Source organism: Hibiscus syriacus, unplaced genomic scaffold (assembly GCF_006381635.1).
Source record: "Hibiscus syriacus cultivar Baekdansim isolate YM2019G1 unplaced genomic scaffold, ASM638163v2 tig00003721_pilon, whole genome shotgun sequence".
Lineage (NCBI taxonomy): Eukaryota > Viridiplantae > Streptophyta > Magnoliopsida > Malvales > Malvaceae > Hibiscus > Hibiscus syriacus.
In genome coordinates, this window is record NW_024061981.1 from 2,949,761 (window position 1) to 2,965,670 (window position 15,910).

The 15,910-nt window shown below is 33.1% G+C and overlaps 1 protein-coding gene and 2 pseudogenes across 1 annotated transcript; all 3 read right to left on the reverse strand.

The window, feature by feature from the left end:
• Positions 1-2,895: 2,895 nt before the first annotated feature.
• Positions 2,896-4,408, reverse strand: LOC120181607 (annotated as a pseudogene).
• A 2,404-nt stretch (positions 4,409-6,812) lies between these two features.
• Positions 6,813-9,213, reverse strand: LOC120182654 (RHOMBOID-like protein 8). Its single transcript, XM_039187570.1, has 7 exons — positions 9,209-9,213; positions 8,484-8,570; positions 8,113-8,276; positions 7,872-8,035; positions 7,494-7,774; positions 7,269-7,395; positions 6,813-7,084 (listed from the first exon to the last, which is right to left on the reverse strand). The coding sequence occupies exons 1-7, from the start codon at positions 9,211-9,213 to the stop codon at positions 6,965-6,967; spliced, it is 948 nt and encodes a 315-aa protein (XP_039043501.1). The 3' UTR covers positions 6,813-6,964.
• Positions 9,214-9,354: 141 nt separating this feature from the next.
• On the reverse strand, positions 9,355-10,031 carry LOC120182667 (annotated as a pseudogene).
• Between the last annotated feature and the right edge of the window lie 5,879 nt (positions 10,032-15,910).

The following is a 15,910-nucleotide window of genomic DNA, read 5'->3' on the forward strand; positions in this document are numbered from 1 at the left end:
GGAACAAGGCAAACACTTCCTGCATGGTACCATGAAATTGTCTCTGCCTAAACTTGAAATACTTTCTGTTAGTTTGAGTAATGGATGTAAGGAGTAATCAAAAGCTGAAATTAAAAAATAAAAACGATAAATTACACATTTAGTATCTAAATTGTTACTTTTATTCTATTTCAATACATAAAATTTTATTTTTTAAATAATATCTAACATTTAGTTTAAATTTTAATTTGATATCCACCGTTAAAAAACTAACTAAATTACTTACGTGACATTTTTTATTTTACCATTGATGTCAATTAACTTATGCGCTTATTTTAATATAAATTTGCGTGCCTAAATGACTTAACCAGTTACCATGGATAGCCCCATAGACACTACTCTCTTGCAATAGTTCGTTATGGATATTTACCGAAACAAGGCAAACACTTCCTGCATCGTACCATGAAATCGTCTCTACCTAATCTTGAAATACTTCTTGTTAGTTTGAGTAATGTATGTAATCAGGAACCAAAAACTGAAATTAAAAAAATAAAAGAGTAAATTACATATTTAATATCTAAACTATTATTTTAATTCTATTTTAGTACTCAAAACTTTTTTTAAACCATAGTCAACGTTTAGTTTAGGTTTTAATTTGGTACTCTGTCGTTGAAAAATTAATAGAATTATTGATATGACATTTTTTTTAATAATATGTGATATTACCTTATAATGACACGTCAATGTCACCGTTAAATATTTGATGACATGATATCAAAATAAAACCTAAACTAAATTATATGTATAATTAAAAAAAATTGGTAGGAAAACAAAACGAAAGTAATAGTTCAAATACTCAACGTGTAGTTATCCTAAAAAGAGGAAGAAACAAGAAATGAGGGTTGGGGGGTTAATGATGATTTGTCGTATACGTAAGTTAGCCCACATAATATGGCATCACACTTCCAATACCATAATTTTGTTCTTCATAAACTTATTCCACACTTCGTGCTACCACCGCTATCCTACCACTTGTTATTCTAAGCAATGTGCTCTTTTTTTCTTTTAATTAACTCAGCAGACTTTCATGGAAGATGGAACCCGGGAAAGGAGGCAAGCCATGAATTCCCGGCAGAGACAAAATGCATGATTTATTCTCACAAGTGGAAACCCCAATATAATCTCCTATTTATATATATATATATATATATATATATATATATATATATATATATATATTCGACCCTCAATCAACTAAACTCTTAAAAGATCAAATCAAGCCATTTCGAGAGTAAAAATTGATTGTTTTTAAGAAGTCTTGAATTCGAGTACGCGTCTACAGGGATATTTGACCATTTATTGTTAAATAATTAAAAATATTTTATACATATACTATTTTATAATCCCACGTACTAATAAAAAACCTAGACTCTTAATGAAGTGCAATATAATCTATTATAACTTGAGTTTAAGAATCTTGAGTTTAAATTTTATTTTCCGTTAGTACCTTAGTTTAAGCAATATAGTCTAATATAACTTTAAATCAAGATCTTAAGAAAAATCCTTCATTCAATATCTTTTTTTTATGTATAAATTTTATCCAAATTATAATATATATATATAAACAATAGTAATTATATAGATCAAATATGACCCTATCAACGTTTATGAATATAATAATTATCAACGTTTAAATTTGATTTAAAATTAATTTAACTTTAAAGACTTTGAATTAAATTATGTGAATTTGCACATATTTAAATATATAATATTTTTAATTTAAAGATTTTATGAACGATTGTTATTGTTTGAGATATTTAATTCGAACATAACATTTATAAAAGTGTATAAACATTTATTATTAAATGATTAATTTTTTTAAATAAACACTATTTTATAATTACCTAAAATTATTTAAGAAAACAGAAGATTTCATGCACGAATAAATTATGCACTTAAAAAGAATACCACAAACCGATAAAAACAAAATGATCTATATCATCCCTTATCATCCTATGTCTAAACCCACGATTTATTTAATTCTTTTAGTGATTTATTTTAATTTTTAATACTTTTGTATTAACTTTTTATATTTAAATATATTCATATTTAAAAATTATATAAGTCCATAAATATTTTTTTAAAAAGAACTAATTTTATTTTTGAATACGATTAAAAAATAAATTTAACTCATATATCACATCAATAACCATAGTGAATTATCACGTTAATATTAAGAATCACTATACTAACAGTGTAATGATCAATCAAATCCCCTATTTAAGGGAAGACACCCAAACCATCATCTCATCACATCAATTAGTCTGATTCTTGGATGGCTGATCACACTTGATATGGTAAGATTACCTCACAATCTCTTTTGATTTGTTGTCTCTTGCCATATCTACGCTACCTATGTGGACACAATCTGATAAGGTGTCACTTTCCTTGCTTGCACGGCCAGTGTGAACGGGCTCCACAACATTCTCCAACTGACGAGCTAAATCTGGTGGTCTTGGCAAGTCCGATACTTCATATTCAACCTCTTTGTCGGACACTTACACTAATGTCCCAAGCTCAACTCTTCTGTATGTGACATTCTTCCCCACCAAACCTAACGACGCCCTCGTCGTTCCACTCTGGCGATCCTAGGCTAGTTCACCTTAGATACTTCTTGATGCCTTGACTTATTGCGATCATCCCATAAGAACTGTTTACCTCGACTTCTGCCGCCATATAACTCCATGATCCTCGATAAAAACTCATATGAAATTTATTCTCGGAGTGAACCTCAAATATCATTTTATGATATTATTTTGAACCCGGAGAAAGGATTGAGAAATCCAATTTTTGAACAGATTGTTTAAGCGCACAATTACTCTGTTTTGACATGACATGATATGTCCAGAGGTTTGTGATGCTAGCTAGTATCTCCGCAGTAGGAGCAGTGAATGTAATAAGAATTTAAAGACACATTTAAAAAAAGGGCAAGTGTTTAAGGGCACAACGACTGAATTTGGTGTAACATTATGAAAATTCCTAGTCATCTTCTTCTACCTATGACTGCAAAAATCAAGGAGTTTCTTCCTCCCTTCAACAATCTCGTCAAAGAAATCATCAAGCTGAGCTGTAATGTTATCAGCTCCACATCTCAACACCCCAAAGCATCCTTTCATCTTCTCCACTGTTTCCCTCATCATCCCTTCCTCTCCACCTCCGCTCTCCATCTCCTCCCTCACCTCTTCCACCGCCGCCTTCGCCCTCCTATACTCATAAATCAGTATCCCATTCATCCCGTTTATCTCCTCCGCCAACCTCCGCTGCAACCTCGCCGTCGATATCATGAACGTCGATCCGAAAAACAAACACCCTTCGTTCCCTCCTCTCGAGAAACTCGATTCCGGCGGCCAGAAATACACCAGTCCGTACAGCAATATCATCAGCAGCAATGAACTCACGTTCCTCATTGCATACAACACTCCTCGAAAACCATTGAATCCGTTCAGCTTCGATTCTACTGATACTTTCTCGTCGAACCTTAACGAAAGCGGTTGGATCCTCGTTTGCATCAAACCTTTGTTTTCTTCTTCTAGTCCCACAGCTTCCCTTCGGCACCCTGAAATCCCTCGGATTATCTGTTTGTTTGTTTTTTTTTAACAAATATCAGATCATCAATTCAATGGTTTCAACAATTAAGAAAAAGAATAAATTATAAGTTTAGTACCTACGCTATTACTTATGTTCCATTTTAGTACCTAAACTTTATTTTTCAGACCATACCCATAACGTTTAGTTTAAGTTCTAATTTGGTACCTCACCATCGAAAAAATTAACAGAACTGCTAATATAATATTTTTCGTTTTAATTTACCTTATGATAACATGAAAACAATACCTAAACTAAAATTAGGTACGGTTTAAAAAAAAAATATTTGTGAAAACGAAACAAAAGTAATAGTGTAGGTACTAAACGTGTAGTTTACCCATTTGAAAACCAAAAAGGGGCTGATTTAATGATCTGTCTGGTGAGTTGTGGGCTAAGATGGCGATGAGTTTCAAGAGAAGAAGCGATGTTAAAAGCAGCAGAGTAATAGTTTTCGAGGCCCGAAAGACCTAGCTTAAGGACATGGCAAGCTTCCCAAAGCTTGGAACTTTCGTCCATGTACTCATCGAGCCACTTATCGCCGAATGGAAGGTGGAGTTTTTGGACAAGGAGAAGTAGGTGGGAATGGAAAGATCGAAGAAGGGAGAGAACCCTTTGAAGGAATTGGATTTACATGAAGTTGTTGGAGAGGTAAACACGTTCAAGCTCATCTATGCCACCACTCAGGAAGTTGTAGAACCCATTGACGGAGCTTGTGGAAGATGCCTCCATTTGTTAAGGAAGGTGAAGAGTTTTGAGAGTGAAAAACTGGGTGGGTGGAAAGGGATATAAAGAGGAGGAGGGATATTTAGAAGCTCAAGTTTCTAAGGTAGAAAAAGGACTGCTGGGAGCAATGAAAGGTGTTTCCTGTGGAGGGGAAAGGATGATTGGTAATTTGCCATTTTCATTGTTTAATGGGTAGAGAAATACAAATATATATTTAGGATTTATTGAGTTATTTTGGGATAAAAGTAATATTTTTAAATTTATTAAGTAATTTCAGTTATAAGTGAGAATATTATTTTTTAAAATATTGAATTCGATTAAATATTTTTGTGGAGTATATATGTTCTCAATAGTTAAAAAAATTAAAACATATATTATCATATAATAATCCTGAATTATTTTTAAAAAAGAAGTCTTAATTTTTTAGAAAATTTAAATTCAAATATATATTTACATGATGTGTGTTATTTTTTAAACATAATATTGAGAAAACGATAACTCCAAATATGAACTATAAATTAAACATGAACTCTTCTTTTAAAATAAGGAATAAAGTGTATGCCTAAATGATAATGCTCCCACGTGAATTTTTTTTCATGAATACCCTCCCCATTTCTACCTTCAATCATCCCATTTATGTAAGGTTTATCTATATTTTAGATCAAATTATAGCTTTAATCCTTTTAAATACTCAAATTTAAAATTTGATCCTCATTTATTAATTTGATCATTTAATCTTTTATTTTATATTATCACTACTTAATAATAAAGCTAAATATATTTCAATAATTTAATTAAAATAATTAATGGCATGAATTTCCTTAAATAATTATGATATTAAAAAGGACAAAGACCAAACTATGCTAAGTTAAAGTATAAATACTAAAGGGTTATTTGTTTACTTCAGAATGATTAAGCGCTGAATGATTCAGAGACTCTGTATGAATTAGCTCTGAATGTGACATGATGTTTGATAATGGCTCTGAATCATTCAGAATGTACTTCTGTGCTGAATCATTCATCACTGTTTTACTGAATCAGTCAGCATTGAATCATTCAGAGGTGCGAAACAAACGCACTGAATGTTGAACGGTTCAACATTCAACGCTGAATGATTCCATTAAGAGACAAACAAACATCTCCTAAATGCCAGAAATTCCAAGGGCAAAAATATAATGGAGTACAGATAGAATGCAAGTGGGGGGCATCTGAAATGGAATAGAAAGTGCATTGTTCAAGGATGATAGAGTAGGTGGGTTATGAAAAGTTTGACTGGGATTTCCTTCAAAGTGTAGAATAGAGATGGTTGTTTGATTTTCTTTCTCGGGCAACTGAATTTAGTCCTGCACTTGCATTCTATTGAAATTTGTGGGTTTTGGTTTTTACTATACATTTGATTTTTTTCAAAAGAATGGGGAAACAAAATGGAATCGTGGGTTTATATTTTATTCTTCCTAAAAGCAATGGGAATATATGTATTTTTAATTATTTGAACGGAGTAAGATAATAAAATAATGTGGGAAATGGATTTTGGAGAGCGGGACTAGTAAAGAGGATGTTGGTCTTTTGAGATTTTCATTGGAAAGTGATCAAGCTGAAGAAGCCAAATTTTAATTCATTGCATTGATTTAAACGTCCCATCCCTTCATTTTATCTTCCATCTAGAACTAGGAACTACCAGCACAGCCTTTAATTATGGAGATTATCATAAATATTAGATGATAATCCACTTATGCAAACTTTTATTACAACATGAAAACCTTCCCTTTGTCCCTTTCATTTCTACCAAAGTTATCAGGTATTAAACTGCCAAGGAGCTGCTTTGTTGGTGTTGATCGTTCGCTGCTACACGCACACGCATTTTTAGTAAATTTACCACTTTAAAATAAAAATATTAGCATTAATAATCGTAAATCATTTCATAATGAACGCTCATACCACTGCATATACAATGTTCAAACTCGGGATCTCAAGGGATAACGATCTCCTTAATCACTAAGGTCGTTTTTTTAAAAGACTAGAAAAGAGAAATAATTTAACGTCTTTAAAATCGATTAGGTATTTTATGTTTTCGGTGATTGAAAAATACAGTCTTTTAGTGCATTTTGAATTATTAAAATGAAAGTGTGATTAGATAGAAATAATTAGCAGTTGAAAGGAATTAAATCTAAAGGATTAAATTGTGAAACTTTGCGCTGGGTTTAAGCATTTATTTATGTACTTAGAGCAGGATGAGGAAGCAAATTAAATAGAGAGTTTAGAGATTGGAGTTTTTGCAATGATTACATCAAAATGATAGGTAAAAATGAAACACTCGTGTAGTAGGCAAAAAATATGAAAATTCTTTAGTTTCAACACTCATATCTACATATTAATCAATACCTAAGGAGTTGTGTTACTGAAGGAAGCACTAAAATGTTTAAAGAGAGAATTGCCAGAAGCAATGGTTTTTCCTGTCAGTGGTTTGCAATCGCAGTTTCATGTTTCCATCTCTAATAGTTTGGTCATGCTTTGACACTAATGACCATGTCTGGGAAATGCACTCTACATTCAAGCCATGTGTCGTGTTGACCGATTCGGTCATTCGCCTCAACCGAATCCAAGTTTGAGTGCATCATCAGCATATCATAGCGCACAAGTCATTCATCCTGGCCTGTGAAACGTTGGTGAAAGGAAACACCCTGGTGTTGCCATTATACAAACAAGTCAATGTCATCTCAGAGCTGCTCTTCATGATCTGCAATTATATGTCAAGGGATTTCAATTCTATTATTCTTGAATTCGAAGTTGAATACGGATCAGAAAGCAGAATTTAAACTTGGAATTAGATAGTAATTGCTTTGATGCTTTTGTCCACCCTCACAAGGACAGTAATCATCACAAAAAGAAGCAAAACAAGAATCAAATGTGTGTATGTATACCTCACATGTCTTTGGTCCATCATTGCAGCTCCACCTTTTGGAAGGGATACAGTCAATGAATCTACACCATCCACAATACTGATTCACATCAATGCCTAGGAATACTGCTACAAGGCATCCAGAAAGTCTGCAAATGAAACAAGACCCTTGTCTAAGACCGAACGTGTTTGTTAACAATGAACAAGAAAATCAATTCAGCTCGACATTTAGGTGGACAAAACTTACAGAAGAACAAACAGTACAAGAGAAGTGCTCCTCAGAATCAGCCTGTCGAGCCCCATCTTCTGCTCTACTTTAATGCTACTTTTGGCACGATTGACACCATATTCAAATAACCCTGATTTGTTTTTAGACATTTGCCTAACCTGTGGGGTAAGTAGAAGCATAAACCCAAGTAGAAGTCCAGATACAAAGGCTCCGATGTTCGCGAAATTGTCAATATAAGGTAGCAAACCAAGGAGGAAATTCATCACCATAACTGTAAAAAGAGTTGCTAGAGCTGCACACTACAATCAACCACAAATGGGGATTAGTGATTTACAAAGATCAGTTGGAGATAGATCATAGACATTAGTCTATACGAGGAAAAAGAGAGTTAAACACCTTGCTCGAGTAAACATTCCAGTTCCGGATTAGCCCCGAAAGCATCGTTCCAAGTAAACCAAACAACGCACCAGAGGAAGTAACCACAGGATTACTTCTAACAAAAAGTGAACATATCAAGCTACCAGAAAATGCAGAAAGCAGGTAGATAACCCCAATTCTCACTGTCAAGCAAAAGTGAAAAATTTTAGTGGATCAAATCAAAGTATGGGTAATTATGTGATGAGAACAGTTCACTTACAAGCTCCATAGTCTCTCTCTAAGTGGATGCCAATGAAGATCGTACAGCTGATATTGATTGCAAAATGTATGATCCCAGCATGTAACCAGGGGCAAACAAAGAAACGCCAATTTAGGGGGTTCTGAGCCAAAAATGCCCTTCGAAGTGCCCCAACTTTATCTAGCCTTCAACATTACAATCATGATTTCAGCACGAAAACTAAGGCCAATAAACTTAAATGGTTAGAAATGAAAAAGAAAAGGGTAGCTGAAGTTAAAATCTTTACATTACAGTAATCTGATTCAGAATAATAAATGACTAACAGCAATCAAAACCATTCTTTTTCTTAGAAAAATAAAAACTATAAGAAGAAAAGAAGAAAAATAACTGACGTGGAAGAAGAGGGGCCAAGCAGTGGATTCTCGGAGATAGGCTGAAAGAAAACACTGGGGAGGGAGAAGTAGTTGACGAGAGTGAATCTTGGTGTGCAGCTTATTGCCTAGGCTTTCCCCTTCCATTTGATCAAAGACTGAATCTTTTGCTGTAGACAATAAAAGAATTGAGCTTGGATCTTCTTGAAGCCACTTTGTCAACTAATAACTGCAAATTCAACAGTTTTTGTTTCGTAAATTTTCCTGTGTCTTGACAGTTGGCTTTGGAGGGAATATTTTGCCCACGTCAGATTCAATTTTCAATCTTGTTAATGTGGGTAAACAGCTGCTAACCTCTCAAAATTTGAGTGAATATATTGTTAGTTAGATTGAATAATCGGATTAAATTTCAGAAATTATTTTTTAAAAAATATTTTCTAAAGAAATTTAAAATATTGTAATTAACTCTTGACCAAAAAAAAAATCTTTTAGTTAACTAAATTTGAGACTTAATAAGACTAAACAGTGTTTTGAGAATTTTTTAAATATTTGAATATTTGAATTAAAAAAGATTTAATAAAATTTATTTAATTTTAATTTTAAAGTTAAAAATAATTAGAATATTGGTAAACTACATAAATGGTCACCGAACATTTAGGGAGCATGCATTTTAATCACCCAACTTTTAAAACTTGCTATACAATCACTGAACTTTTAGTTCATTTCAATAAGATCTCTGACGTTACCTCATGTTAGTTTTATCTGATGTGGCACGTCATCTCCCGTTAACCTTTCTTCTTCTTCTTCTTCTTCTTCTTGATCCCACCAACAAAAACCATGAAATTCACACTTTCTTCTTTAACAAGCCTAAAAGTTGGGTGACCAAAATGAACTAAAAGTTTCTTGTGGTCTTATTGTTTGTAGTTTTGTTCAAACAATTTAAACTGTTGTATTTACTATTTGTTTGGTCTGATATTAGAATACGTAACCCGTCAAATCCAGCAAGTGTCATATTGGCATGGAGATTTGAACCTCGCTTCCAACTCCAGTGTCTGATGGTGCAATACGACCAATAAACGGAATAACAGTTACCTCCATGTAAAAGTCACCTGATGCGAGCTGCTGAAGCAACAATCATGGGAACTCTACGACCACACCAAGCAAGTGGCTGGTAGTGTCGAGCAATGATCATAGCAATTGACTCTTCCCTTGTTCATATTGCTTCTTGCAAAGCACTCCAACCATGCTCATTTTGAAGACTCCAAAATATGCTTCACTCGCCATTAAAATCTCAGTTGATATTGGATCTCGCAAACGTACTGCTAAATGCAGTGGAGTCTCCCTACTTGAGACATCACGTCGATTGATGATTGCTGAGACAGCATCAGCCTGAAACTCGATTTCAAAAGATTCAGCTTCAGTATTAACCTCACCAGCCTTGGCAAGCTTAGCCTCACCAACCTTGGCAAGCTGAGGGAGAGTTAAGATAATGTGCCTAAGCCCAGCATAGTCACGTTGGGTAACTGCTAAATGGACATGACTAAGGGCATACTTGGAAAGATCCTCCATGGTACTATACTCTGTCCCTTAGTCTCTATCCTTAAGCTATGATTACCTCCATCATAAACCTAACACTAAAACATAAAATTTAACAGAACACCTACATCTCAAAATTCCTGAACATCTTTTAAGGGACTGTTTTTTTCCCTCGAAGGTTCCAAAACTGCCGAGATTAGGGCTTTTAGGCTTCACCATAAAACTTCAAAACTAACAACTATGAAATTAAATCGAAGCTATTAAAAAGCTCAGCGATGCTTTAATTGATTCACTATTTCCTAAACGTCTTTCATATTGCTAGTGTTAGTTATGTTAGAAAAAAATGTTAATAAGAGATAATAATAATAATAATAATAATAATAATAATAATAATAATAATAATAATAATAAATATTATTATATAATCGAACGAAGCAAAATAAATAAAGAATTAAAATAGAGGAACGTGATTTGTTTACTCGTATGTAGACACTGAATAGGATGAGTAGAGTAAGATAAATCGAAGAAGGATTTTTGTTGAGGCATGTATGAACAGTTTCCTTAAGACATATTAGTCCTCTCCTAGGTGCTTTGAGTAACATTGGACGTCGGTCTCCCAGGATACAACTACAAACGATCACAACAGTAAGCACAACCGTAGTGATCAGTCGAACATAATCTTGTATTTCTCTATCACCAGAAAGAACGAATTTGGAAGGAATTTTCTAAGTGTTTTCTAATTCAACACTGTGAATTGTGTCTTGTAACTTATGTTGTGTTGTGTCTTAGAATTGTGCCTCAAGTAACCTATATATAAGTGAGGGGATATGAATCAAAAGGTTAAGATCTTTTGATGAATAGTTAAAACATTTCATGAAAAGAATTTGTTGAAAAGTTAATAGGTATAATTGAATGGATGCAACTTTAAACTAAAAATTAGTCAATTCACCAAGTGACATGACATATTATAATAAGTCTATTCACCAAGTGATATAACTTATTATAAATAGCATCAATTTTATTCAATTAAACTATTATTTTTCCAACAATCCCCAACATGAATGAAATTGATGATTTCAAACACTGACTCGATATGGTGATAGATTTTACGTTTGATATTTGCATAGGATAGGTAGGTGTCCCCTTTTAAACCTTCCCTTGTGAAAATATGTTTACCTTACTGGTTGTCCAGTAGACGTGATGTCCTTGAACTTTCCTGATGTTGGTGTAAGCGATGACATACCTCACCAAAAATCTCACTGACAAGAATTTGGTTCTCATGGTTATGTCCATATAGCCGTGGACATCTCCTGGTTCTGCAAGAGTTTAGGGAACTATGCCCCAATATTCTCTTTGAAGCGACTCCACTTCACTCTCACATAGGTGACTTATGTTCTTTGGCTCACCGAAACACATAGTGGTCATTAAAATCATTGCTTAACCTTTTCCACATTTTAGTCACTGTTTTCATCATAGGAATGGACTTGGGATAATGACCCCTACAGTGACCTCATAAGGTCTATGCAAGTAGGTTGTCTCATTTAACCTAGATCTTGGGATCTCCAGTTAACTAGGTTGGGTTTTCCTTCACATAGCACTTTAAATATTAATGGGCTTTAGTCACATTCTTTTCGACGTTTATCAACTTGATCTCGATTCAACTCATTGTTTTGCGGATCCACAATGTTATCTTTTGATCTTACAAAATCAATATAGATAACTCTAGTTGAGATCAATTGTTTAATGGTATTATGTCAACGATGTATGTGTCTTGACTTACCATTATACTTATACAAGGCACCCCCACACTTTGATGTAGTTGTAGGAAAGTTTTCTACATTTCCATAACTCATACGGAGTCTCACCTATTTTCTTGTAAGTTACCTTATTAAAGGTAATTTTCTAATAAAATAGCTTTCTCCATATGTTCTGTGACAAATCAAAACATGGCCAAATGTCATTCATAATATGGTGTTTCTGACAATCCATTCTAGATGTAATTCTGACATAGAAACTTAGAATGGTTTCAAGCTTTAATGACAACAATGTTTATCTCATCCTCTCTATGAATAGGAGGATCATCCTATATTTGACCATATTCAACATGATTAATATAACATCTTATGTCACTATGTCTTGAAATTTTATCCATGAATTTCATATGCTTCTTGTTGTGGCTCACAACCACTGACATCGTTTTCAAAGTCTGAATAGGAATCAACATTTCAAATCGCGAGGTGAATCAGTGGGGTTGCCACTGTTTCGTTTCAAACACATAATCAGAATTTGTAAATATTCCAACTATAAATTGAAAGTTAATTCAATTTATTTTACCATTTGTTTCTGTTGAACAACAAAATTTAATTAGAAATTAAAATTCTAAAACAAATTTGTAACAATGTTGTTACCTCTAAACGATTCTGTTATCAACAGTAAATCAAATAATTTTGTTGAACACAGGATTAAAATCCTGAAAAAGAATTATAGGCCCGGTTTTTGTTCAAAGACATATCATAATTTTGTTTGGTACCTTATTTATCGCAACGAATTTTAGTCAAAACTAAAATCCAACAATTGATTAATTTCTGTTAAACTACAAGAATTTTGTAAAATTAAAATCCCGAAACAAAAATACACAATCAACAATTTTTTTGTAGAACCTATTAAATGTTAGGATTTAGTAAAACTAAAATCTGAAACAGAACCAATTTCTGTTATATGACGAGAATTTAATAAATTAATTCTCGAAAAAGATTAACTTTTGTTGAGTGGTGGGAATTTAATAAAACCTGAAATAGTAGTATAATCTCAATGTTCATATATTATAAAACAAATATTGAATGGTCACACATATCTTTTTTAATTCTTGATCAATATTATAAATTTGTTGCCAACCAATCTCGAACCATCAACATGTGGGTTCAAGGTGTTCCTCCATGAAAGTCAAAAGTGTGCTCCGATGCGGCTCAAGTTGGGCAACATAGGATGCAACCACAAAATACAAAACTTGGTGGACAACAAATCATTGTGTTCCACTCCACTAAGTTTCAAACAATCATTTGATAGAACAATTTCTATCTTTGATCGAAATTCACCAATTCACCGTTAGTTAAAAGAAAATTGCATCATTGTGTTCAAAGTTAATTCTCTTGAAAAATAATTATGATTTTCATGCAAGTAGGGTTGCGACTCCACTTGAGAATTTCAATGTTATGTCGATAGCAAATTGCCACAAAAAAATAATGAGCAACACATATAGATTACAATTCATCTCAAATTAGAATTATAAAATTAAATATAGAATATATCTTAAGATTGTTAGAAAAAAATGTTTGTCGACATTCGATTTTTCATCCCGTTATTGTTATTATATTATTATTATTATTATTTAATAGAATATATCTTAAGATTGTTAGAAAAAAATGTTTGTCGACATTCGATTTTTCATCCCGTTATTATTGTTATTATTATTATTATTATTATTATTATTTAAAAGTACTAACATAATATTTTTATTTTTATTTTTCAGATTCAAATACAACAGCCCAAGTTGGGCCATAATTACAAAGGGGTCATTTGACCCAAAACCCAAAACCCTAATTATAATCCGACCCAAACCCGAAGTCCATAAACAAGAGTGAAGCCCGCTTGGAAGCCTAGTTCTCTAGGGTTTCTTGTTTCATTGCCCAGCGTTGCATCATCCCAGCCGTTGGATTTGGGAGAGATCTAACGGACCAGATTAGTCACCATTAGGGTTTTATAACCCTCCAGGTACCGCCTCTTAGGAGAAACATCGGATCTGGACCCATCCAACGGTCCAGATCGAGCCTCTACCGACCGCCTATCTCCACCAATCGGTTGCCACAGTTGCTGCCACCAATCAGAGACCCTGTAGTGTCAGAAGCATAAATCAGAACAAATCAATTAAATTCACACGCAAAAACGTCTATTTTTAATCATTTTATAGAAAAATATGTAAAGTCAAGATTATATAACCCGAAACAAAATGTAACAGAGGTTCATCCCTTTTGGATTTGAAGTTTTGAAAAGAAAATAAAAGAAAAAAAAGGCCAAACTTGGGAAGGTATATTTTTGTGTTTTCGTTATCTTTCAGTTTTCGAATAAAAACTAAAAACCAAGCAACCCATCATTTCTTTCGAAGCCTTGTATGAAAAAAAATCCAAAGAAAAGGGGAGAATAGTTTATCTTAGTAGGGGGTCGGATCGGGGTCGGTTCGTGGTAGTCGGAGGGTGTAAGAAGCCGAAAATATGGGGCTTTTTTTCCTTGATTTGGGGTTATTTAAGGTCTTTTAGGTAATTTTTAGGTTTATATATTCATCTAGGAGTATAGATCTGGGTTTGGGGAAAATTTGGGTCATTTTGGGATTTTCGATCACCGTGTGCGACGGTTGGACGACGGTCGGGGCCTGTTTGAGGTAATCGGCAGTGGTTCGACTGATTGCTTTGAGAGAAAAGGAAGAAAAGATACGTTTTTTAATTTTCGGTTAAAATGAAGAAAAAAGATTAAGTTGGTATTTATAGGCAAAGTTTCGGGAAAATTTGTGTTTAGGTCCCTCGAACTTTGCCACGTTTTTGCATAAAGGTCACTGGCAGAGACCAGTTTTGTTATTTTCCCATTTTTATTCGTGCTTTACAATTTTTGGTCTAATCGTAGTTTAGTCCCCATACTTTTAGCGTGTTTTTGCATGTTAGTCACCTGTAGGGAATGTATCTATAATTGGCTTATTTATGTGCCTGATATTTATTTTTAGGGATATTTTGTGTTTAGCCCACGTATGTTTAGCGTGTTTTTTTCATTTTAATCCCGTTTAGTGAATGTTTATTTTTTCTTTAAATATTTAAGGTTGTAATTTTCCTTTTTTATTTCAAATGTATTATTTTAGGTTAGAAAAATTGGAATATTTATGAAATTGCCCATGTATTTTTGCTTGTTCGTATTTCAAACCTAATCATATGTTTTTATTTATTTTAATTTGGTCATGCAATTTTAATCTATTTTAATTTAGCCCATGTTTTATTCATATTTATTTTAGCACTTAATATTGTAAATGTTCATTTTAGTTCTTTGTATACTTTATTTTATTTTAATTTTGGCATGATAGTTTGATTATTTATGTCTTAGTCCTACTTTTATTTTAATTTTTGCATGTTGTTTGCATATTAATTCATTTTAGTCCTAATTATTGTCGTATAATATCCTTATGAGCATCACTTGACTTGATTAAAAATAAATTGACTAAGGATAATATTCGATCATTTTAATATTGTCGTAAAGTGATTGTCCTAACGTATAAGAAAGTTACTTTCGATAATTTTAAAATGAAAGTTTATCCCATTTAGTGACACGAATTAAATAGATTTCGTTTTAAAATTTGGGGATCGGAGAAAAGATCATGTTCTTTTAATTAAATTCATCGAGAAAAGATTGTTAGATTAAATCTAAAGTCTTGTCTCGAGATATTTAAATAATTGAACATCCTTATTCTCATTAAATATCGGTTGAAGATACTAATTTTTTACCCATATTGATTTATTATTATTATTATTATTATTATTATTATAATAATAATAATTATTATTATTATTATCATTATTATTATTATTATTATTAAATATATTAAATACATATATAAATAATAATAAAAAATATACAAGCCCAATCAACCGGCCCAATTACAAATGGCCCATCACAAACCCTAACAGATTAGGGTTTCCATCTTCCCAGCCGCCTCAGCTTGCTGCCGTTGGATCTGGCAAGATCCAACGGTCCAGATGGTTCCAGCAGCAAACCCTAGGGTATGATACCCTAGGGCCACGCGGCCGCCGCAGCTGCTCTCGCCGTCTCCACCGCTGCCACGTCCCAACCGAAGGCTCCAGAAGCTCCAACGCCAG